Raw genomic sequence first — 24,722 nt, forward strand, 5'->3', positions numbered from 1 at the left:
CTCACTGTGTGGAGATTCACGCTGTCCTCCTCACTGTGTGGAGATTAATCCTGTCCTCCTCACTGTGTGGAGATTCACGCTGTCCTCCTCGCTGTGTGGAGATTCATGCCGTCCTCCTCACTGTGTGGAATTTGATGCAGTTCCTCCTCTCACATGGGCTTGCATGCTGTCCTCCTCACTGTGAGGAGATTCACGCTGTCCTCCTCACTGTGTGGAGATTCACGCTGTCCTCCTCACTTTGTGGAGATTCATGCTGTCCTCCTCACTGTGTGGAATTTGATGCAGTTCCTCCTGTCACATGGACTTTCATGCTGTCCTCCTCACTGTGTGGAGATTCACCCTGTCCTCCTCACTGTGTGGAGATTCATGCTGTCCTCCAGAGATTCAGGCAGTTCTCCGGAGATTCATGCTGCCCTCCTCACTGTGTGAAATATGATGCAGTTCCTCTCCTCACATGGAGTTTCTTGCTGTCCCTTCCCACATGTGGAATTTCACACTGTCCCCCTCACTGTTCGGAGATTCATGTATTTTCCCTCATGCAGTTTCATAACCTCTCTTTCTCTTACAGATTATGAAACCTTGCGGACGACAGGCCTGGTCCTCGCTATTGTCATGTTCCTCCTCGGGATTGTTATCGCACTCAGTAAGTGTCAAAGAGGAATCAATGTAATGGAAGCTAACAACTATTGATAAATAGGGGGAACTTCTCACTGCAGGACAGAGAAACATCCTCTCTTCACCATCAGTCACTGCATGGAACCTACAAAAAAACACACCCTCAGTCATTTCATAACACCTACCATCAATGTGCACCACAAAATCTCCTATTACTGCACAAGATTTACTATGGGATTCCCCATCATTTCCAAGCTCTGTTGTACAACATATTCACCATGTCTCTCAGTAAAGTATTGAGTTGTGAGAAAACCATTGATAGAAAAAAGGAGACTCTTACATCATTTCAGCAAAGAACCAAATAACTAACTCGATATGAAGAAAAAGACCAAACTAATAAAACCCCAAAACACTACAAAAACACCACACCTGAATACTGCAAAGGCAAATTTGCAAAAAATAAAAAAACATATTACCTCACCAAAGAAAAGAATGCCATAAAACTACTAAAAATCATATCCTAGTAAATAAATCCCACCTGCCCAGATCCATGTGTAAATGAACCCTAAAGATTCTTCAACAGACCGTGGTATTATTACCTAGATAGGATCAGTAAAATTGTTGATGACATTAATCAGAGCCACACATTTTCCTCCCCACAAAATTCCCCTATAGGCACAAATCCAACACAAAGCTACTGCTTTTTAGGTCTTGCCTACAGACAGCTGTATGTGTCAGAGATCTCTTGTTACCATTATACTCGAATCTTACATACAAACATAGGCTATGAGAGTGGGATTCAGCCACCCCCCTTCAGCCAATAGCTGTTGGCATTTTGAATGAGTCGACATTGCCTGGATGGACTGTCTTTAAGTCATGGCATTTCATGGTAGTTTACTTGGGCTTAAATAATTCTGTCTAGCCTTTTCACTGTGGTGCCCCTTTCCCCCATAATGTCCCAACAATGTCTCTGTTCCCCTCCTCACCAGTGGTTCCTGTTACCTTTGTCCCCGCCACCCAATAACACGCACTGGCTTCATTTGTGGTCTTGGCTTCGCCAATGCATGTTGAATTGTATCACAAGCATTGCAAAACCACAAGCAATGCTTGGAGCCAAAAAAAAAGAACCTTGGCTAAGCCATTAGGTCGGTGTACAGTAACAAAGGTGAGACCTGTTACCTTTGGCCATGTTTGTTGATTTTTGCAAAGATAGTTAACTGAAACACCACTCAAGAAGATAAAGCACAGAAGACCTATGCGAGTGCAGTAATCATATCCACTGAAACTTCTAAAATGTTCATCTTAGCTGCACTCATTGCCCACTTTGCAACTAAGACTTTTAAAGGCAGAACAATCCATTTCATCCACCAAGTATAGCTCGATCTGCAAGTTATCCACCATATGCAAAATGCTTACAAATATTACATGGCAACATCAAGGGCATCTCAACAACCTCAAGGTCATGGTAGGATTCCTTTAATACTTGCCAGATCTGGTGGCTCAGTGGACTAATTCATCCACTGGAGGCACCTGTGCTCGATTCAATGGCTTTCAATCCGACCAGCTCCACTGAGCATTTCATCATTCCAGGGTTGATAAAATGAGTCCTAATTAGCTTGGAGAGTGTAAACATCCTTTATCTGTCAATAGGGCCAAGACGTATGCGCAGGTGAGAACGTTGTCCCCAACAAACATGCCTAATATGTTATCTAAAGTCTGAGACAATACTTGAAATAGTTAATCAGGTTATGGCGTATCTCCTTGTGCTACTAGTTCATGGCCTCAAAAGCAAGACTGTAGAACATGTGATAAGCTCTCATTTGTTCTAAAGCAGCAGAAGCCACTGATTGTCTCACTCCCTACTTCACTCTCTTGTGATCCTATCTTCTCCTACAAGGGCCCTCCTTGTCTGAATTCCATCAAGTGTTGCGAAGAATGTACCATGGATTACCTCTCTCTCCCACCCTCTTCAACCTCAGCACCATCCGTAAGATGATTGGTGACCACAAGCTCCTCTAGCACTTGTACACTGATAACACAAAACATTACCTCTGCGTCACTACATGAGTAAAACCAAAACAGTCCTCAACCCCACACAATTGCCAATCTACAATTGTATAATTTACAGCCAACTCAAATCTACCCATTCAAAAAGTCAAAGTACTTCCCTCAACTAAAAAATGACAAATGATATCCAAAACATGTCAGTGACTATCAATCCCCCTGAATTACAACTACCCCAGTGCATCCTCCCAGAGGTTTCACTACTGTCAGTAGGAACAGTCATCAACTCACCTCTAGTGCAGAGTCTGCACTATCTCAGTATGACTGATATATTATTTCATGGTACTCAAAGAAGGATCACTGAATTGTGCATACTGTAAAATTCCACAGTCACTGTCTGCCGCTTGTGCAGTGCCTATGTGGTGGAGTGGCTTAGCATACATCTTGGTATCCCGGAATCACCTCTTGGTCCTGGCGATGGAATCCATGTGTCTCTGACTGTCCCTCACCAGGAGCTCCTAGTGTCAGCGAGGCCCTCTTTCACTTTGTATAGTTCATCCTGGAATCCTATATTTACTGTGGAACTTTGCCTGTGTTCCCTGAGTCATGCATGTCAATTGTATTGAAACCCCTTGCATGTCACTTAGGCACTTCAGATCAACCTTCCAGTCACTGTAATGTGATTACTTAGGAATGCAGGGTAACTCCAAAGAACTTACTTACTGTGGAATCCTAGGGCAATCAGTGGCACTAGGGACACATGATAGAATTAATCCTGCAGGCACTGGTTTTCACTGTCTACACAATCACACATTCACAGCATGTGCCTTGTCATGGTGCCCAATGGGGCTCTGAGTCTGTGGTAGCACATTCTTGTTTACCTCATCTCAGTTAAAGATGTAGAGTGTATTTAGAATTGTTACACTTATTAAATAATGTCTTCACAATACCTCTGTTCCTTTCTTAGGTAACAAGTTCAAGTGTAAACAAACGAGTGCAAAGTAAGTACCATTTGCCTTACTAATGCTGCTGTCATGTTGTTACCAATGTGTACTTCATTTTAATAATCTTTGCTCTGCTCCTCTGCTTCCCTTTCAGCCGCAGCGAACTGGATGGTCGGCAGAATGCCAGTAAGTAGAATCCATCTGCACAGATGCCTCCGTGGCAAATTTAGGAATACAAAATGTGATGGAAGGAATGCTGTATTTAATCTCACCACTGGTATGAGCCATATGTAAATTAGCTTTGATTCTGCTTCCGTAGGCGGTCCATTACAAACTGCCAGGTCAGGTCACCTCTGAAAGGGACCACATGGAACCCCAAACTGGTTTTGGCCTATTTGGGCTTTGTCAATAGTGTGCAGCTTTGTTCCAGCAGCACATGAGCACAAGGACCACGTCTGGGCATACCCGTCACACTTAGGATGTAGCACTGAGGAATACAAGATGCTGATAGGTGAAATGCTTGAATTCATCTCAGTCACTTGTAATTACATGGTCCACATGCAAGACCATTATTATGTTGCCCACCATGCCACTTCAGGCAGGAACCAGATTGTGTTGATGTTTTAATATGTAACACTATGACATGGCCTGCTGTTAGGCAATTGAAAGTTTCAAGTGCTATTTGTGGGGAAGGAAATTCACGCTCAATACAGACCATAAACCTCTAGTCAATATTTTGAATGGAGATGTCATAAAAGAACACACTCCTAGAATAGCAAGATTGAGCTCAATATTGTTACAGTATAATTTCCACACTAAACATGTTTCTGGTGGAAAACATTTAAAGGCAGATTATTTGTCACGTTTACCTGTGTGTGAAAAGACAGAGTTACAATTAAAATGAAGATGATGAAGAATGCCTAACAGCCACCACAGATGTGTGTAATGTTTCCAGCTTCACAGAAAAAAATTGGAATGCAGCCTTTCTTGAAGATGCTATTTAAAGGAGATGTCTAAATATGTAGCAGAAGGTTGTTCAAAAGAAAAACAACTATCCCCAAGTGTTCAACCTTTCTTCAAAATAGCAGATGAGTTATCCATTGAAAATGAAAGCATGTTGATGCAAGGAGAAACAATCCTACCCCTCTGTGGTGTGAGTACTCATGAAGGGCATTTAGGCCAAACCATTACTAAAAGGAAGATTACAGTGAATTATTGGTGGCTAAGCATGGATAGAGAAGTAATTGATTTGGTCGAACGGTGTGTTATTTGTGCTAACAGCTATAAAATTCTAAAAAATAATAGCATTCCGCTCCAACCTACTGAAATACCTGAAGGTCCTTGGTCTAAAGTATCTATGGATTTTATTGGTCCTTTCAATATGCTGCCACAGAAATCCAGGTTTGCCATGGTTGTTATTGACTATTACAGAAGGTGTGATCAAGTTTTTAAAGAAAGTATTCCTTAGATAAGGTTGCTCTAAAGAAATTGTGTCAGACAATGGTGTCCAGTTTGTGTCTAAATCCATGCAAGAATTGTTAGAGGAAAATGTTATCAAGCATAGGAGGAATGCTTTATACCACCCACAAGCGAATGGGCTTGTGGAAAAAATGAACCGTACTGTAATGGACTGTGTCTAATTGTCTATTCAGAACAAAATAGATGTGGCAGAAGCAGTGAATACCATGCTGTGTGATCAGATAATTGCAAGGGATTACCCTTTTCACTTAGCTACTAAGGATTTTGACCAGGTGATGTTAATCTTTTAATCTCAAAACCATCAAGGATTGCAGTGTCCCTAATCCTACTAGATAATGACTATGCAAGTAGCTTAATCACCAGGAAGCATTGCTAGAAAGGGCATCTTTGAAAGAGTTGCATGGGGTGGAACAGCCAGATGAGGAATGATAACAGTCTTCGTAAATAGAGTGTTGTAGGATTCAGTGCACCCCAGATGCTCTCCATTAGTACAAAGTGGACTGCTGGTGGTTTAAAGACATAATTATAACACATCATAAAAATACACTGATACTCAACAATCTACAGGCAGTATTATTGGCCAAAATAAGATACCCTTTATAAGCAATTTCGTTGACACAATATTAATACAGAGAAGCTTAAAGCTACACATACATACTTCATTGTTGCCATAACATAGAATACCGAAAGAATGGAGTGGACAGTGTCGCTGTTACCAAGTAAATGTCACTTTCAGAGTTCAGATGATTACCCTGCCTATTGCCTATAATAGCACCCACATATAGGACGGACGAGAGGAAGCGCTTGGTGTTTAGATACAGCATCTATAAATACAAAATATTTGAATTTTAAATATTTGAACATTTGAATCTGTTTATGTCGCAACTGAAGACTTGGCTTTTTGACAGGGATTAAATTATATTCTGTTTTCTCGGGTCCAGTTTTGGGCTCTAGCCCTGGGACACCTTTTGGCTGCTGCACGCTCTATAAATGTTTTTTGATTGATTGATTCATTGAAATGAGTCTGGTGTTCATGCAGCATGTGTCCCTGCACAAGTCCCTTATAATATCACGTAAAGAGCCCAGGCGGACCTACCCTCGGGGGCTGTGAGAGTGAGAGCTCCTCTCTTTTTATCAGTGTATTACTCGGATAGTTTTATCAGAAAAAAGGGAAACAGAAGGAGGCCTGTTTTGAGATGCCTTGCCCCGATCTAACATACATGTCAGTGTAGATGTCTGACCTACAGATTCAAGGAGCAGTGTAAGACTTAGTGGAAATTTGGCAAGAGAAGGGAAAATAAACAACTGCTCTGTTGTACAACATGGCAAAAAACATTGGCAAAGCCAACAGATTTGGCAGAGGCGAGACCTGCTGGCTTTGCTAATGCTTCTTAGACTTCCAAACTAGAAATGGGGAAGGTGATGTTATTGCCTATCGCAGACCCCCTAGGTGTGTAATGGCCATCTCTTTCAATGGTCAGACCAGGTTGAGCGCACATTAATCTTTGCCTAAAGTGGTATATTTTTCAATGATAGAACCAAGATCTGGAAATCCTGGTATTTACCAATGAGGTTGTTCATTCTATTTAAAGACCACGGGCCGTATCACATAGAGTGAACCAGGGGGCTATACCACACAAAGCACAAATGTAAGTTGAAGAGCTCGAACAGCGCTATTTTACTAACTTTGCAGTAGTAAATGGTAGTTCTTCATGAAAAGTGCAAAGACGTGTTGTTTTTGACTCAAAATGTGCAGCAGTTGACATATCTATGAAAACAACACAACACAATAACATACAAAACATAACATCACAAATAAGAAATAAGAAGGCATAACACATTTTTGAAAAGAGAATGCAACACAACAAGCACAGTACAATACAATAATGCAAAATTACAGCAGCACAAAGAAACAAAAAACACATCACCACCGCAAAAATGCCACTCGCAAATCTGTACATTATTGTCACACATTACCACCTCCATAATCCTGTTTTTATAATACTGTGGAAAAAGGTGTTCACACCGAGCACATCAAAGAGTAAACATGTTTTGTGATCTAGCTCTAGAAATCTTAATGTAAGTCATGCCATGGCTTTGGGCTAACATTAGTAATAGCATTTGCACCCTTCTACATCTGTCACATAGCATCATGTTTAAAAATCAGTTCAGAAATGGAAGGAACTCTACACGTCCACTCTGTTTCAAATAACAGGCCCACAATTCATGTCACAAGCATTATCAGCATGAAAGTCTTAGGTGCACAGAGCAATGCCAACGCTTTTGAAAATCCACAGAAAGCCACAGCTTCACAACCACCAGAAGTCTGAACATTTCTTCTCTAACATTTGCTGTTCCTGTTTTTACCACATAGCGATGAATTATTTTCTCGACATCTCTGTGCTTCTGGGCAGTAACTCTGTTTTGTAACCTTAGAAGACACACAGTATTAATCTGCCTCACGCTATATTGTGAAACAAGGTCTTTAGTTCTGGGGGTGACAACAGCCCCTACACCTGGGGTTTATGCGTTTTATTTATGAACTACAGGGCCGGTGAGTACCAGTTTCACTCTTAAAACCCAAACCGGAAAGAATGATTGATGTCTACAGACTTCCACAACAAGGTCAATGCTGTTTTTCTTTCTGGGGCAATGCAAAAAGTCTGGCAGGAAAAACATATTTGCTGGAGATAAGCAGATAAGTGCACCCGAGACAGCCTAGACCCTTCAGCACATACCAACCTGAAATTCAGCGTCGTTTGGTAATAGGTTAAAGAAGCAGCCCTCTCTCAGGCATCGGCCATAATGAGACTTATACATGTGCCACAAACCAAATACTCCCTCTCATTAAGTCCAGACTCTCACAGCTTCCTTACCCGGCCTGTGTAAGGTGCAGTGTAGGTCATCAGTCGTCATGTGGCGCCAGCCCACATCCCAGAGAGGTGGTTGGTGGCTTCACTCACTTCAGATGACATCAATCCACACTGATGTGGGTTGGAACTGTTTATACACACATCATGAATATGTAGTACTATTCTCTGTCTGCATGCACTTTCATTAACTCTCTCTGTCGGCTTAATCTAGTTTGTAGTTTTGTGTGTGCTCTGAATAAGGACACAAAGAGGAAAGTGACCTTCAGCACAACTTGACACCCTCTGATGAGGTTCTCATCAGCAGCTAAAATCCTCACCTCCGCCTTTGTCTCCCCTGCCCAGTTGTCTGCAGTTTCCCTTTATTGGAACGTGGGTCTCAGTGTCCCATAGAGATGCCCTTGCTTGACAAATCATCCTTTATCCTTAATCCACATCGTCCCACTCCGTACCATTCCCGATGCTATATCACCAGTAAGGTCTGTTGTCCGATTCTTGCCTTTAAAATATTCTACATTTTCATCTAACTAGGACCACGTATAGATAAAATGCCACCTAAAAGCCTGATTTGACAATTTCCTGCAAATCCAACAATGGGTCTATGTAATTTCAACTTCTTGTGCTTCTCATGTTGGTATTCGGACGGTAGTTCCATGGATGGCTACTAGAACAAGCTTTTGCAATGCAACGGGTCTCACGTTTGCTCATGTTAAAGCTGATAGCGTTGTAAACTCCTAACCCGACTTTTCACCTATCGGCAAATGTGCATTTATGTACGTAACCCGAAAAAGTACAATTAACTGTGTAAAGCGTTCGACTTCTGCCAAGCGAATTCGCGCTAGGAAAATAGAGAAAAAGTAGTCCACGAGCCGGACAGAAAACAGCGAGCCTCGCATGTTTTCTGTACTTGGTCGATGCGCTCGAGGAGGGCTAGCCAACGGAAAATGCATGACTTATGCATGCCTTTGACTAATGAAAGCAAGCAGATTTTAATAGGCAAGCCCACGAACCAATGAAAAACACTGACGTGACGTAGACAGGGCTCCGAGCCCTTTTCTAATACCTAAAGCGTCTCGCTGCGATACGCATGCGCGAGCGCATGCGACGCAGGCTCGGCCCTAAAAATGTAGTGGACTATGCAAAAGATGTCTCTGGATCAGCTCCTGGTGTGCAGTTCCACGTTAGTTGCTTAGAAACAAAACATTTACCATTCATAACTCAATGCATATGTTTACCCTAAATGATATCTATTTATGAATGTGCTGGATCAGAACTGTTTGTACACACAATGCTAAGAACTAGTTCAGCGTATATTATCTTTCTATATAGATTATTTTATAGATTTTCAAAACATATTACTTAATTTCAAGGCCTCAATGGAATTTCTTAAGCTTCACCACATCGTTAATTAATCCAATAAACAAAAGTACCTATTAAAATCATTTATCATTTAATCTGCTAGTCATGGACACTTACATAATAATCGCAAAATCAGCTCTACTATGGCTCCTCCCTTACCACAACAGTTCTAAAACCTTTGCTTCTTCACTGTGTTACCATTCAGCTTGTGTATATGTAGCTCCGGAAACATCACTTTTGCTGTGATTTAGCCACACGATCTTTCTGTGGCAATTACTTTACAACACTCTCCATGCCCCAGAAGCCTGGCATGCATTTTTGAGAACAAGATGCACCACAGTCACTCAAACCATGTTTCAGCTACTAAACATTAGCAGCATCTGCCCAAACACATTAAAACCCTTTTCAGAACAAGCCTGAGTATAACAGCCATCATTTGGCTAGCCTTCCACAACGCTCCATTGCCACTCTGGACACATTTAAAAACCTTATCGCCCAGACTCAGTAACTCCTACTACACACTAAGATGTGTGTTCACTAAATACTGAACTTACAGTAAGTTCAGCATTCTAGTATTCAAGGCAATACCTCCTACGTCTATCAAATGTTCATCTTATACACTCCCCCCTCTAGGCACTCAACTCTGCATTCAGCTTCCTACTACACTACACTTCACATCCAGCCTCCTACTAACTGTCCATAAGCTACTCAGAGTTACATACCAATCCTGGACTTCGTGAGGCCCCACAATGGAAAGCTCTACCTTCCAACCAAAGGGCAACCACCTAACTCTGAGCACTTTAAACATTCCTCAAAGCCTATCTTCCCCTACTCAACCTCCAACATTATACAAAGTCTATGGACCATATCACACCCATCCACAGGGTGCTTTACTGACTTTAAGAGACGCATACCTCTTCATAGTCTTTCCCCAGGCGTCCCTACCAAAATCTTTCTCTGTTAGACCTAACACGCTGAGGTAGTGTTTCCCCTAACTTTTTTGCATTTTCCTGATTCTCTTAGTTGCCTTAGGACTCTGGGCATTTTCACACTGTAAGTACAGTGTGCGCACATTTCTTTTATATGTTAGGAAGTGCGATTTACCTGTGTGTGCACACTTGCAAATATGGTGTTCTTAAACATGAGTTCAACTTGTCATAGCAGGCCTGTGTGTGCACACTTGCACCTATGATGTTTGTAAACATGTATTCAGCCCGGCATAGCAGGCCTGTGTGTGCACTCTTGCACCTATGGTCCTTTTAAATATGTGTTCAGCCTGACATTGCAGGCCTATGTGCGCACACTTGCACCTATGGTGTTCTTAAACATGTGTCCACCCTGCCATTGCAGGTCTGTGTGTGCACAAGGGCACACATGCCCAAGGAGTGAGGAATACTCATGAATGTTTTCATTCCCCATGAGAGCTGCTCTGCTCATAGGTTAACATGGGGAAGTAGTTTACAAGTTATACCTAGTTGCAAAAGTAGATTGCAGTGGAGCAGCCTCATAAGGTTTACTATCATTGAATTCGTCCTGACAAACCAGGTTCTGTGGTAAGGGTGGTTGTGTCAATAATACCTTAAGAAATGCCACTTCTAGGAAGTGGGCATTTTTCTGTTCTAAAATACTTTGGGCCAGATTTACTACAAAGCGGTGCAGCACGGTGCTGTGCTAAAATCTGCAGCATAGCGTCAATTTAGAAATGCAGGGATGCATTGTATTTACTAAAATACGGCGGACCCCTGTGTTTCCCCCTGCGCTGGCACTAAATATAGCTGCCAGCGCCAATGCAGGCATCCTTGCACCAGAGTGTTTGTGTTGAAGGGAATGATTGTGTATGTTCAGGAAGATGTGCCTTCCTGCACATAAACAATCTACAATGGCGATTTGGTACTTTTATGTGTGCTGCAAAATGCAGAGTTCAGCACACATATAAATAGCAAATCATCATTTTTGAATAATTGTTTATGTGGAGGAAGGGACACCTTCCTGCACATAAACAATCATTCATGGCTTTTTGCTCTTTACTTGTGTGCTACATAAAGCAGCACACATGGGAAAAGCAAAAAGCGAGGGTTAATAAAAGTATTCCTCCTCATTGTGCCATGCTAACGCCACCGCTGGGGCACAGATTTGTGACTTCTTGTCAATCTGGGGCAGCATCAAAAGCAATGGGTGTTGTGTGGAGCGTCCACAGCAACACCCACTGCATGCCCCTCTGCGCATATTTACAAGGTGGTGTTAAGCCACAAAAAGGGGCTTAGTGCCGCATTGTAAATGTGGCGCACTGCACAGCGCCACTAGAGCATCATAAAAAATTACCCTACGGTGGAGCAGGGGCCTTTGCTTGTCTTTGTAAATTCAACTGTAAACCACACTGGAAGCTGTGGGAGCACATCTGTGCATTCCCCAGCAATGGATATAAATCTTGGGAACAAATGGATTGGCAGACCTCTGCAGTTTGAGGGACTTGCTGGATAGATTGGAGGGAGAGGTTTTGACACTTGGCATCTCGAAGCCAGATCATGGCCCACGGAAGATTAAGATCTGCATTTCACTGCCACATAGCAGGCAGGACTGAAATTTAGGGGAGACATATGTGGTTCCAAGGGGAGCTTTCTAAACCTCCCCAACTTCAAAGACACACTACGGTATAACTACTGGTTCCACACTGCAGCAAGCTAGAGATACGCTTGTGGGGACGCAGGACCAGAGATACTGGACTGCATGGTGCACACTGCCAGAGGAATCTGTTGTGCACAAGGAGTAATTACTGCTGTTCGGAGGGACCGTGCACCCTTCCTGAATCTTGGCCGGCCTGGGCACATTGTGTGCTGCTGTGTGCCCTTCATCGTGGGTACTCAACTCACATAAGCAAATTGTTGGTAGTGAGCGAATTCACTTGTTGCGGGACCCCGACTGGGCCACATTTCTCTCATGCAACACACCGACTGCATGCTCATTGCATGCGGTGTCCGATTTACAGGTCGCAACCCTGGGAGGAGGGGGAATACCCATAGCAGTGCTGCATTCTACCTCGTGTGGCACCAGTTTACTTGCATCTTTGTGAACGACCGGGATTGTCTGGTGAGACTCAAGTCATCGCGCACCAGACGTTGTGCCTCCATTCCAGGGAGGTACAGAATTGATAACTCTTGTGTGTGACCGGGTATTGTCTGGTGCAATTCAAGGTATAGTGAGGCAGGCATTGAGGCCCATTTCCAGGGTGTGCAGAGGAGCGGATTCTTGTACCGGAGTGCCTGGCTTGGCTGGGTGCTATTGTGAACAGCATATGGCCTACGGTGACCCTCTCCCTGTGCTTTGCAGAACAGGGCCTGTGCTGGAAGGTACAGTTCGGAGACCTTTAAGTGAACTTCCTGAGTGGGGGCCTAACTTCCATTTGTGCAATGCTGCCTGTTCAGCCTGTGGTCTACTCCCCCCACCATACCCTACCCCCCTGGCATTGAATATGTGTGACCCCGGCAGCTATTGGCCTCGTACCCAGGAAAAGGTTTCTCTCATCTCCAGCCTGTGGGAGCAGAGTGGAAGGGGTTGGTTGAAGGGTGGAGGAGGGTTTGGGCCCACAGGATCTGCAAGTACAATAACAACTGACCTGCAGGATATCAGTGCACCACAATATGGTGTTGGGAGTGACTGTGTAAGATTGCATGCTATACGAGCTTGCCTGGAGTGAGTGTGTGGGAGAGACTGGCTGTGACTGATAGCACTGCATGGTGGTGTGGCAGTTCACATTGTTTCCTTGCCAAAAGCTTATCACGGTTGACATTAGTTTTTACACGTCCTGCCTAAGCCCACGAGGATATTTGAAAGAGATGTAATTATCTGTGTGTACACATTGCTGCTATTGTTGTGAACCAGGGTGCACCCTATAACTGTGTGGTATTGAATTGGGAATAATCGCTAGGCAGGGTCTCGTGCAGACAACATTTTGCACCACATGAGGGTATTGGGAAGAAAAGTAGTATTTTTCCTAATGTCGTTTTAGATCTGTTGTGCCTAGTACTGCTAGTGTTATTTCTGAGTGTGATTTATGACCAGAAGTACTTGGTGTGCATGTTCTGCTAGCTAATGGGTGTGTTGAATACAAAACCTCCTTACATACACAACATGTGAAGTCTCTTTTGTGATGCTCAGAATATTGTGGATGAGTGCTGTGCCAATGCTTTACACATTGGCTCTGTGATAAGCTTGACTGCTCAGTGCCAAGCTACCCAAGAGTGAGCGCCGGTAACACAGTGAGTGTAATCACCCACCCCAGATGGAAGTGGTAGGTTCTGCCTGGCTAGGGCCTCGCCTCAGCTAACCAGAACATGCCACCTCCAACATCCTCATTACAAATCTCCCAGCTGCCTGAGATCATCCTCATTGAATCTACTGGTAGCCGCTCCATATGAGTTCAGTAGATTTGGTTGAAGAATTTTCCACACATAAAACCCAGACATACGGAACTTCTTGAAAAGGCACATCTCTGTTCAGCTTATAGTCTTATGTAGGTATGTATGAATGTAGTATTTGGATAGTGCAAACCTAGCCAAAAGGCAGAAGAGTACTATACAGGGTCAAAAGCAATGGTGTAGTCATTGAGCGATTGTAGGAGAAGTTGGGTTCTAATAGTGGAGGAGTAATGCTACTTTGTTGTGATGTTGAGGAGCTGGGATGGTCCTAATGGATACAGGGATGTCAAGTTTGCATGTATGGAACAGGCTTGTTGCCTGGTTTGTTTCTGTTTTTTTTGCAATTCTTTGTTTCTAGTTTGAAGATGCCCTGGAAGAGGATGTGAAGAGAGCCATAAGAGGTGGTGAATTTGTCAGCCAGGGAGGTAGGAAAGCCGGTTGAGATGACCTTTGTTAATGATGCAGTTGCTTTTGAATGTGGTGCTTGTTGGCAAGCGGAATCAGTGGAGTTCCATCAGGGTGTGGGGGATGTGGTCATATTTCTTCAGGCCTGCATGGGGCGTGCTATGGCATGAAGGATGCCCTTACACGTGGCAAAGAGAAGTCTAGTGCAATGTAGGGTGTTGTGTTACCACATTTCAGATGCAAGAGTGAAGGGCGTGGACAGAAGTTCTGAAGTTGTCTTCTGGGAAAAATGGTTTCACTTAATTCACTACAGAGACAGCTGATACCAAGCTAACCTAATTTTATCTTAATTTTCTTAGCAACATGTTCCCTAAACGTGAGGTTAGTGAAGTAGCAATGGGTAAACATTAGTTACATTGGTTATTTGTGTAGTTTTTATTTAACTGAGTGAGGTTTGGACTAGATGTTGCTTGCTGTTCTTGGCAAATAATAGCTTTTGTGTTGTGGGTTTGAGCTTCAGGTAGATGTGGGTCTGCATAAGAGTCAGACAATGTTATGTGCACTAGAGGTCTAAGTGGAGACGATTTTCAATTAAAGTTGTGTTCCATCAGATTATTGGTGAATTCTGATTTGGTTATCAGTAAGTAGAGTCCCAAGGGGTACTAGGTGGAGAGTGAAGGTGGTGGGAACCAAAATGAAAAACCCCTCTGCAGTTGCTAGGGTACTACTTGGCTTTGAAGGTCTCCATGTGAATACATTGGTGTTGGTTGGGTAGGCAGTAGAAGTGAACCAGTGAAGGATGTTACTGTAAATCCTATTCAAGACTTCAGGCTGTAATGATCAGTGGTACTAAAGGCGACTTAGAGGTCCATCAATACCAGGAGGCAGGGCTCACCATTAGTTTTGATCAGGCAGACATAAGCTTTAATTTGTAATGTCACTGTCTTCATGCTGCAGCGTGTCCTGAAGCCAATTTGATAGTCATGCTGGAGCTGGTTAGTGCTGATGTGACCTTGGAGTTGTGGATAGACTGCTTTTTCACTGATTTTGCTGGTGGAGGAGGGATGAATGATGGACTAGTACTCAGTGAGTTCAGCAGGTTTTAGTTTGGATTATTTCAGTGGTGGGATTCTGTAACCTGCCTTAAGAGGTCCTGATAAGATGCCTTGAGTGAGGGAGGAGTGGACAATGGTCAGTAGGTTTAAGATAGCTACTCCAAAGTGGGCTTTGATGAAGGACGAGGGTGTGACATCTTCACAGGATGTGGTATTAAGGAAGTTAAGGGTGTTGGAAAGGTATATAGAAACAGGGATTTGAACCATGACCATTGTAGGGTGCACGATAGAGTGGTGGGTGTCAGAGTAAAAGCAGGCTTGATGCTGGTGGTGTACTGTGAGATGCTCCATATCTAGGTAAGAGGTTGATGGTATTGCCTTTGTCTGTAAAGTGTGGGATTGGAGAGTAGGCAGGAATTCGTCTAGCTCTTACTTACCTTCAAAAGTATTCTGCATCTGTTGGGCCCTCATTGATGGTTTTGGTATAGTAACGGATGTGTGTTGTTCAGAGGGTCTTCAGTAATGCAAGGTCATTTATGGTTCTCTCTTTCCTTTCATGTGTTTTAATTATAGGGGCTGTGTGCTGATAGGTTTCCAGAAATGTCTCAAAGTTGTTGAGGAGGGTATTCCTGTCAGATGTGGGGGTGGAGGCATAAGGGAGTGGAATGAGTTTTAACTTTAATATTTGAAATGGTTCACCGCCCAACAACAAGCTAACGCTTCTTTTTCAATGGTGGAATAAAATTGTTCTACACCCTGCAACCTTCTGGACGCAAATCCATTTTTTTTTTTTGTCCATCTACTCTCTGTGAAAGTACGGCTCCTAAGCCAACATTACTAGCATCAGTAGTGACTATAGTTTTGTTGTTTCCATTAAAATGACACAATGATGGTGACTCAATAATAGATAGTTTGATCTCTTCAAATGCCTTCTCACATTCATCTCCTCATTTGAATGCTTTTTTTATTCCTTCAATAACAAACACATAGGTTTCACTTTGTCAGAAAAATTGCATAAACATTTAGAACAATACTCAGCAAGCCACAAAAAAGATTTTAACTGTTTCTTACTTTGTGGTCTGGGAGCTTCGGCTACGACTTTGATAATACTTTTCTTCAGTTTGATTCCTTCTTTTGAAATTTCATGGCCTAAATAATCAACACTTTTTTTTTAATTGACATTTTTCCCTCTTTATGCTTAAACCATGTTTCTTAATTCTTGAGAAGGCCTCCGTCAACACCTCATCATGTTCGCTTTCTGAATTACCTATTACCAAAATGTCATTCTGAAAACATAGAACCATTTTCATGCCCTGGAAAATATTTAGCATCATTCTTTGGAAAACAGCTGAGGCAGAGGCAAGACCAAAAGGCATCCTACGATATCTAAATGCACCTAAAGGTGTAACATATGATGTCAGTGGTCTTGATTCTTTATGTAGATTTACTTGATGGTATGCAGACAACATGTCAAGAACACTGAACCACTTTCCTCCTCCCATCACACTCAACATTTCAGATATATTGGGTAACGGCTGCCTGTTCACCCAAATGCTCTTGTTCAGCTCTCGTAAATTTGTGCATCAACAAATTTTCCCTCCATCCTTTGGGACAACTACCACTGCCGATAGCCATTCAGAAGATTCTATGGGTTCTATAATCCCCTCTGCCATTAACCTATCCAATTCTTTTTTAATGGTTCCCTCATCAAATGCGGCATGGACCTTACTTTATGCACCACAGGCATGGCTCTTTCTTTCAAAATGGTTCTATGAGTAAAACCCTTCAATAACCCCAATTTTTCTGAAAGCACTTGGGGGTATACAAGCACTACCTTCTCACCATCATTACATTCCTTGTCCTGTCCATTTACCAATTCTGTTGACATCACAGGTTCTTTGGCATTAGGATCCAAAGCGATATTCATATCCTTCTGTTGACGCCAACCACGAAGATCTGACTCTTCCTCCATTATGTACACTCTACCTCGGACTACACTATTTCCAAAAGCAATATTCATCCACTTCATTCCCACAATTTCAATTTTCTTGCCACTATATCCATCGCTTTCATGTCAGATACCTGGAGATCCCTCACATTTCCTTTAAATTGCTCCTCATAAGTATTCCGACCAATGAGTGTGAACAGACTACTCGAGTCAACCAAAACTCGTACCTTCTTCCAATCAAAAGTCACATCACCATGATGTTTCTCTAACACACATTCGCTTTCCATTTTCACCTTTACACTATCCCGCTGTCCAATCTGTTTACCACCTACATCTTGCACGGATTCTTCCAGTTGATTTATGGATAATACTACATCTCTTATATATTCACGTACATCATCTATCGTCTTGACTCCTTGTACTCTCCCTTTTGTTCTGCACACTTCAGCTAAATGTCCTCTTTTACCACAACGCCTACAAATGACATTCCTAGCTCTGCACCTAGTGCAAGAACTAATATGCCCAGGGCATTCACACCTATAACAAATTATGTTCCTCCTTTCATTCCCTAACCCTTTAATTGCCATGTACCCATCAGTACTAACCATGCCCAATTTCGTACCATTATCCATTTCACCCATTTTGACTTGTTTTTTCCTATCTGCACCTTTCAGCTCATTTATTGAATTATCTTTCACTTTCACTTCTTTAACTTCTTTTTTGCTATCATCCATTTCTTTAATCCATATTGCAGCATCTTCCATACTTCTTGCAATTTGGACTGTGTCATCCAAGTTTAAGTCCTTTTCCAACAAGTTTTCTTTCACCCGTTTATTGTTTGTACATCGTACGATCTGATCTCTGATCAGACTGTCAGTCAAGTCCTAGAACTGACAAGATCAGCTAACCCTCTTAGCTCTGGTAAGTATGTCAGAATGTCTTCATCCTCTCTCTGAACATGTGAAAAAAAATTATGTCTTTCAAAAACTATACACACTTTAGGAGTGAAACATTTATCCAGCATCAGTAGGGACATTTCAAACATGTTTGCAGCTTGAGCATCTCCAATACCTAATGATATTTCTGGAAGATCATCATAAATCCTTCTTCCTTCTGGTCCTAAATGATGTAATAGAATTGCTTGCTTCCGTATTCAACCATATTTGTCTCCACCCATTGCTAAAATATATGTAAAAAACATATTCTTCATTCTTTTCCAAGGAATAGTGGGTTCTCCAGGTGTAGGTAAGAAAGTGGGTGGAGCCATAATGCTTTGTTCAGCCATCCTCAAAAAAGAATTCTAAAACAACTAACTAAAACAATTAATCAATACAATAAATTAAAATAACAATTTAAAATAATAAACTAAAATAAACATCCTCTCTATTTTATAATATTTTATAATTACTACAGTCCTGTAGACCTGTAATATTTTATCATTATTACAGTCCTGCAGTAATTCCTCTATATCCTTAAGCTTGTAGTCTTTCCTCTATTTTCATTTCACAATCTTTCCTCTAACTTCCTCCCGTAGTCCTTCCTTTAATCGCCCCTTCGAAATCAATACTGCTCACATATCACTAACTGCGCGAATGAAGGCAACTCCAACTCGGACTTCGTTCAGTAAGTCAGATATTGCTCGTTGCACGCGTTGTACACTTCTGCTTAGATTTGTTCGCTTCGCGTGTGCAGAGTGAGGCGCTCTCCAACTAGTTGAAATACTTCACTCCAGCTCGTATTTCAACTTGTATTTTCACCCAACTGGATGGATCCTCTCAGTTTAGCGCACGCCACTCGGCTGATAATCCAGCCACGTGGTGAATCCTGTCAGCTCAGCGAGCGTCGCTCACTCAACCGTTAAACGCGGGCACGAGGCAATAAAAATAATACTTGAAAGGTTCATTCCAACTCGCATATCCACATTGCAAATCCTTCATTCAGCTGTGACACATCTCCGAAATATTTAAATGTCCCGTCTTCCAATATGCCTTCAAGTCATTTACTGTCAGCCTGTAGTTTTAACCAATTGAGTCCTTTCCAGGGGTGGAAGTCACTAATCTCCATCCCCTACACAGCCAATTGTGGCCAATATATGCAGTAACACACACTGGCAAGTGAGTTAATTCTTCTCCATTAAGTCTAAGAACAGTGATTTCCAGCTAGCTGACAGCAGAACAACTGCCAACCTCTGGAACCTTTAACTCTCTCCATTCCACAGTACATCACAACATTACCTAATGAATAGAACATTCCTACAGGCAGCTAATAAATGCAGGGGCCTGGGTTTGGTTCTGTGAACCCTAATTGGATGGCGAAGGAAAATGCTCCCGCATCTAATGGGAGATCCTCTCTCTACAAACCTTTGAAGAATGCCTGCCAAGCACTGAATAGATTTACAACACAGCAAGCAAAGCCACTCTTCTGAGTGAAGTTCTAGTTTCATGCCATGTTTGCTGTACTTCCGTCCAGCAGCATTTGCTGCAGGAGACATCAAAGTTTCCCCTGAGAGTTAGCATAGAAAGGATGCATGTAGAACCCCCAGCTTACATTCCCCAGTCGGATCAGCATGAAACTTGTCATGCCAAAACTCTACCACATAACTAATTTGGAACGTTTCATTCAGATTCCCCAAATGTGCCAAAAGTTATAAGGAAAACAAAAAATGCTTTCTCAGTAACACTGTCCTGTTAATAACATAAATACTATAAACATAATATGTGATTCTATGCCTAATATGTTTACAATATGTTAATGTAATATCAGTTATATTAATTTTAATTAGAACTAAAAAATAGGCATTTTTGGGGGCAGTCATTGTTGGGGAGAACATTGCACAGAAAGAAAATTGACCACAATTTCTTTCCTGAAAATGTGTAGATGTCAGAAGGTTCATAGACTAATGTTTCTCCATTTTCCCAATTTTGGATTGTGTTGGAGGTAAAGTCTTCTCTATAGAGCTGCATGATTCTTATGCACTTTCTATCACTACATATATTATATCAGATTATATTCACCTGGTGGGAAAACAGATTGTATGTATTAAAAAAACACCAATCAACTGTTAGTGTAGTTCAACAGTAATAAGGTCCCTTTGCACAAGAGTGCATTTGCGCCTCTTGTGGCCAGGATTTGTGTGTTTTTTGGTAATTCTCATGCTGTGATTTTTTTACTTTGATACATGGCTTTGATTAAATTCATCAAGCACTGTACGTCTTTAGCAAAAGAATATATGGAATCCAAAAGACATTTATACCCACATTATATCTATTTCTGTAAGTATTATATATTTTCTATATGTTACATTGGTCATGGAGTGTCCCAGGTGGGTGAAGGATGGTACTTCTAGGTAAAAAGTCAGGTATGTCTGGTACCTAAATATAATTCCATCACATGCGCCTCTTGCTAAATGTTTAACCCAGCTCGGCAACAACAGTTGGAATCTTAGCACCTAGACGCCTCTCTCAGGGCTATATTTATACTTTTTGATGCAAAACTGCGCTAACGCAGTTTTGCGTCAAAAAAATTAGCGCCGGCTAACGCCATTCTGAAGCGCCATGCGGGCGCCGTATTTATTCAATGACGTTAGCCGGCGTTAGCCTCCGGCGCTGCCTGGTGTGCGTGAAAAAAAACGACGTACACCAGGCAGCGCCGGCGTAGGGGGATATGGAGCTTGGGCGCCAAAAAATGGGGCAAGTCAGGCTGAGGCAAATTTTTCGCCTCAACCCGATTTGCGCCATTTTTTTCGACTCCCAACCCCCATAGAAATGACTCCTGTCTTAGCAAAGACAGGAGTCATGCCCCCTTGCCCAATGGCCATGCCCAGGGGACTTCTGTCCCCTGGGCTTGGTCATTGGGCATAGTGGCATGTAGGGGGGCACAATCAGGCCCCCCTATGCCACAAAAAAAAAAAAAAAAACACTTACCTGAACTTACCTTAATGTCCCTGGGATGGGTCCCTCCATCCTTAGGCGTCCTCCTGGGGTGGGCAAGGGTGACAGGGGGGTCCCTGGGGGCATGGGAGGGCACCTCTGGGCTCCTTCCGAGCCCACAGGTCCCTTAACGCCTGCTCTGACCAGGCACTAAAAAGCGGCCGTACGTCATTTTTTTTGACCCGCCCACTCCCGGGCGCAAATTTTGCCCGGGAGTGTAAATACGGCGCACATGCCTCGGAGTCAATTTTTTAGACGGGAACGCCTACCTTGCATATCATTAACGCAAAGTAGGTGTCCACGCTAAAAAATGACGCAAACTCCATGGACTTTGGCGCTAGACGCGTCTAACGCCAAAGTATAAATATGGAGTTAGTTTTGCGTCGGAATTGCGTAAAAAAAACCAACGCAATTCCGGCGCAAACAGAGTATAAATATGCCCCTCAGTGTTTCACTGTCCTGAGGAAGGTGCGAAATGTGAAGGTCGAGAGCAAGCTGTCATCGGTAACCTCTCTGCCCCGTTCAGGTCTGTAGATATTGGGAGGCAGTGGGTCACATCATGGACGTCATTTAGAGGTCGCAGCTGTGCCTTGCGACCCCTGGCACTGTCTTCGCGACTTCTGTCCTCAGAGGTGTCAAATTCAGTGCCAGGACACAGGGGGCAGCTCGTCAATACAGACGTCAATTGGGAAAGCACTTTCCTTGTTTTCTATCATTATTTTATTACACTAATAGTGAGTAAATATATATCATTCATTATTAGTATAATACAAAATGGAGTGCAATAGCTGGAATATGGCCCTCCCTGGGACCTGAGATAAGCATAAAACGCTTTTAAATGTATGATGTGTGCATGCTTGCAGGTGAGAGTGTGTTTATGTGAGAGGGCGCGTGTATGTGTAAGCAACTGTGCGTGAGTGAAAGTAAAGGTCAAGTGGCGTGTGATGTCACTTACGCTACCCCTGGCCTTTTGGTGACTTGACATCCATGGTCACCACCCTGCCTGGTGTCTAGAGAGCTTGGCGAAGCGGGAGATACAGGAGAAGCAACTGCTTCTCAAGTGATGTCATAGCACCGAAAAATGTATTTTAGCTACTTTTGTGATGTCATAGCATTGAATAACCAAGTTTTAAAGCCACATACAAGAAAATAAATCTTTGTGGATGTATGATAGGCTTCCATATAGTGGAAACCGGTGAAAGACGTTATCAGTGCTCCTTCAATCAATTCTCTATCATCGATTAGTTCTAGAGAGAAATCAAAACATTCCGTGTAAAATACAAACTGACTGTGTGACCCGCTCAATGCACTGAAAAACTATGTTACCACGCTTTACGGGTCGCACAGTTCTGTAATGCATATTCTCTTTCTCTCTTTTCTGCAGCTCCGGCTGGAGGGGTATAGTTGCTACCAAGCTGCATCAAGACTAAAAGAGCATTTTTTGACCAGCGGCTGCTGACCTTGGGATGATTTCTTGAACCAGATCTCTCTGTAGAAAAGCCCCGGAAGTGGAGCCTCAAGGAAGGAATGGGCAGGAGGGAAGAGATAGGGGGACAAATGAAGGGGTTCAAGGTGCTCTAACTACTCCTGGCCTTACTCCCTCCGATCTTTTTGTTACTGTATATACAAAACACGTTCCAATAGCCTGACCTGCATGTGGATGCTGGCAGTCCCTCACCCACACCAGACTGCCAACCGGTAGTATTGCTTGACTGCTGACCCCCAAAAATGGCAACGAGGAGGGGCTACCACAGAAGCGCAGAGAATGCCTTGTGTAGGACTTACCAAGAACTTGAAACCAAAACTTGATCTTCCACTGGCCAACTTTGAAGGCCACATTGCAGCTGCAGTGTCCCAATGCATTGGGGTTCAGCAGGTCCCTAATCCTTCCCTCTGTATCCAAATCATCTCACTTCTCAATGTTATAATCGTATCTTATTATGACTTCCATTAGTACCTCACATGAAATGAGAGATATTTGTGTCAGAAAGATGGACAATTTCAATTCTCCATTGAGATGTATTGGTCATAGCGCGTTCTTCAGAGAGATCGATAAGAAAATACATAAACAATGTCAGATTCAGTTGTTCTTAAAATGTTGGGGGTGGTCAAGTTCCATTACTTTCTTTTGTTCTTCCTGGTCACTCCCCCTTTTTATAGTCTGTCTTGTTTTTTACATCACAATTAGCTCTACCTCTCTCATTCACTTGTCCTCGCCCTTTCTCAGTCTTTTGATTTCACCGTTTACCTCCTCTTATCTCTCTTCTTCACACTCCAATTCTAAATTCTTCCTTTCTTAATCTCACATGTTCTTTTTCTGTATTCCCCTGCCCCACCTTCACCTCTTTTTATTCACACTTTCAACTATTTAATACACTTTTCCCTCCTAAACCTCTCCTTTTAATATCTCAATCTGTGTTGTCTTCTCAGCTCCTATGAGTCTCCTCACCCATATGCCTCATCCTTAACTCTTTATCTCCACTGCTGTCTCTTTCCTCTGTTTTATCAGAGGACCTGTCTTCCACTCTGTCCCAAGCTCTCCAAACCCCTCCTCTAGCGGGCACTGAGCTCGCCCTATCAGGTTCATTATCTAACTCCAAGAGTAACCCTACAGCCAAATGCGAGCGCGTTGCCTCCTCTTCCTCTTCACGTTGCATGCAGAAGACACTTGTCTGGGAAGCGGGTGCCAGGAGCTTATCCTGCAGAGCCTCCCCGCAGGGAATGTGGGTGTCCCTACCAAATGCATGCCAAAGGTGGACTGTGTGGAATGCTGTCATATTGTGCTGTGTCACTAGGCGTGTGCTGCTCGCTGCTACAAACCCTGCATCCTTGCTCCCTACTATAGGTCACAAATATTTATTTAGCAGTACAAGCCACAATAAAAGAAGTTTTTTTGTTCTTGTGCATTCTTCTCCTTTCTTGTACCATCTTTGATGGTTATATTGAGCTAAGGCTCTCTGTTTCACACTCTGTCCCTACACCGCCACCTGGTGTACAGTGTGGGGTACTAGCCCAAGCTAAATACTAATGTGGCCATCTTTAACAAGCGCCAGTCAGTACATCAGTATCTCGACTAGACCAAAGATGCAGGCATGGAAGGGTACCCTGATGTGAATCCGGGATGCTTAGCATGAGGGTGCAACCAACAAATGACAGTTACACTCTTCAGTTTCTCACCATTTCCCGACAGCCTGGGATTACAGCACAGGTACTGAAACAAAAGATGGAGAAAGCAATGTCTAGCTGGAACAAGCGTGAACGTTCTCTATTATCACCTATTCAAACTGTGTGTCAGCTCCGGAACTGGTGTTTACATAACAGCCCTTGTAACGATTATGTAGACGAGCCAAGGCCATTGTCACCCAGATTGCCAGACTGGACACAAGCCTTTGAAAATGAACTCAATAAAACCTGGTCTGATAGAGTGGTCATGTACAGCGTAAGGGAGGGAACAACAGAGGAGGGGCAGTGGGAGCTATCCAATTGGGAACAGATTCCTTGATAACCATCTTGCAAGAGCCACTGACATCCTGGATGGAACGCTGGGAGTTAGCCAGCAGGCCGGAATGCTCCTGTGTGGGGTGCAGCTATTGTCACATGCCTCCAAAGACAGCATTCTGTGCCACCAACTTCCATCATCCTTCCAGTGGGCTGTGAGCCCTGGGAGCATTGAGTTGTCTCTTGCGTGAAAGGTGGGTT

The 24,722-nt window shown here is 43.0% G+C and overlaps 1 protein-coding gene across 1 annotated transcript in view; it reads left to right on the forward strand.

Moving 5' to 3' along the window:
* Positions 1–23,927, forward strand: part of LOC138246470 (sodium/potassium-transporting ATPase subunit gamma-like) — a 116,108-nt gene extending 92,181 nt beyond the window's left edge. The window contains exons 3-6 of the mRNA XM_069201108.1: positions 569–643; positions 3,587–3,620; positions 3,718–3,749; positions 22,408–23,927. Of these exons, the coding sequence (XP_069057209.1) occupies positions 569–643; positions 3,587–3,620; positions 3,718–3,749; positions 22,408–22,427 (161 nt within the window). The 3' untranslated portion in view covers positions 22,428–23,927. The remainder of the gene's footprint in view (positions 1–568; positions 644–3,586; positions 3,621–3,717; positions 3,750–22,407) is intronic.
* The last annotated feature ends 795 nt before the right edge of the window (positions 23,928–24,722 follow it).

The sequence above is a fragment of the Pleurodeles waltl genome, chromosome 7, assembly GCF_031143425.1.
Source record: "Pleurodeles waltl isolate 20211129_DDA chromosome 7, aPleWal1.hap1.20221129, whole genome shotgun sequence".
Taxonomy (NCBI): Eukaryota; Metazoa; Chordata; class Amphibia; order Caudata; family Salamandridae; genus Pleurodeles; species Pleurodeles waltl.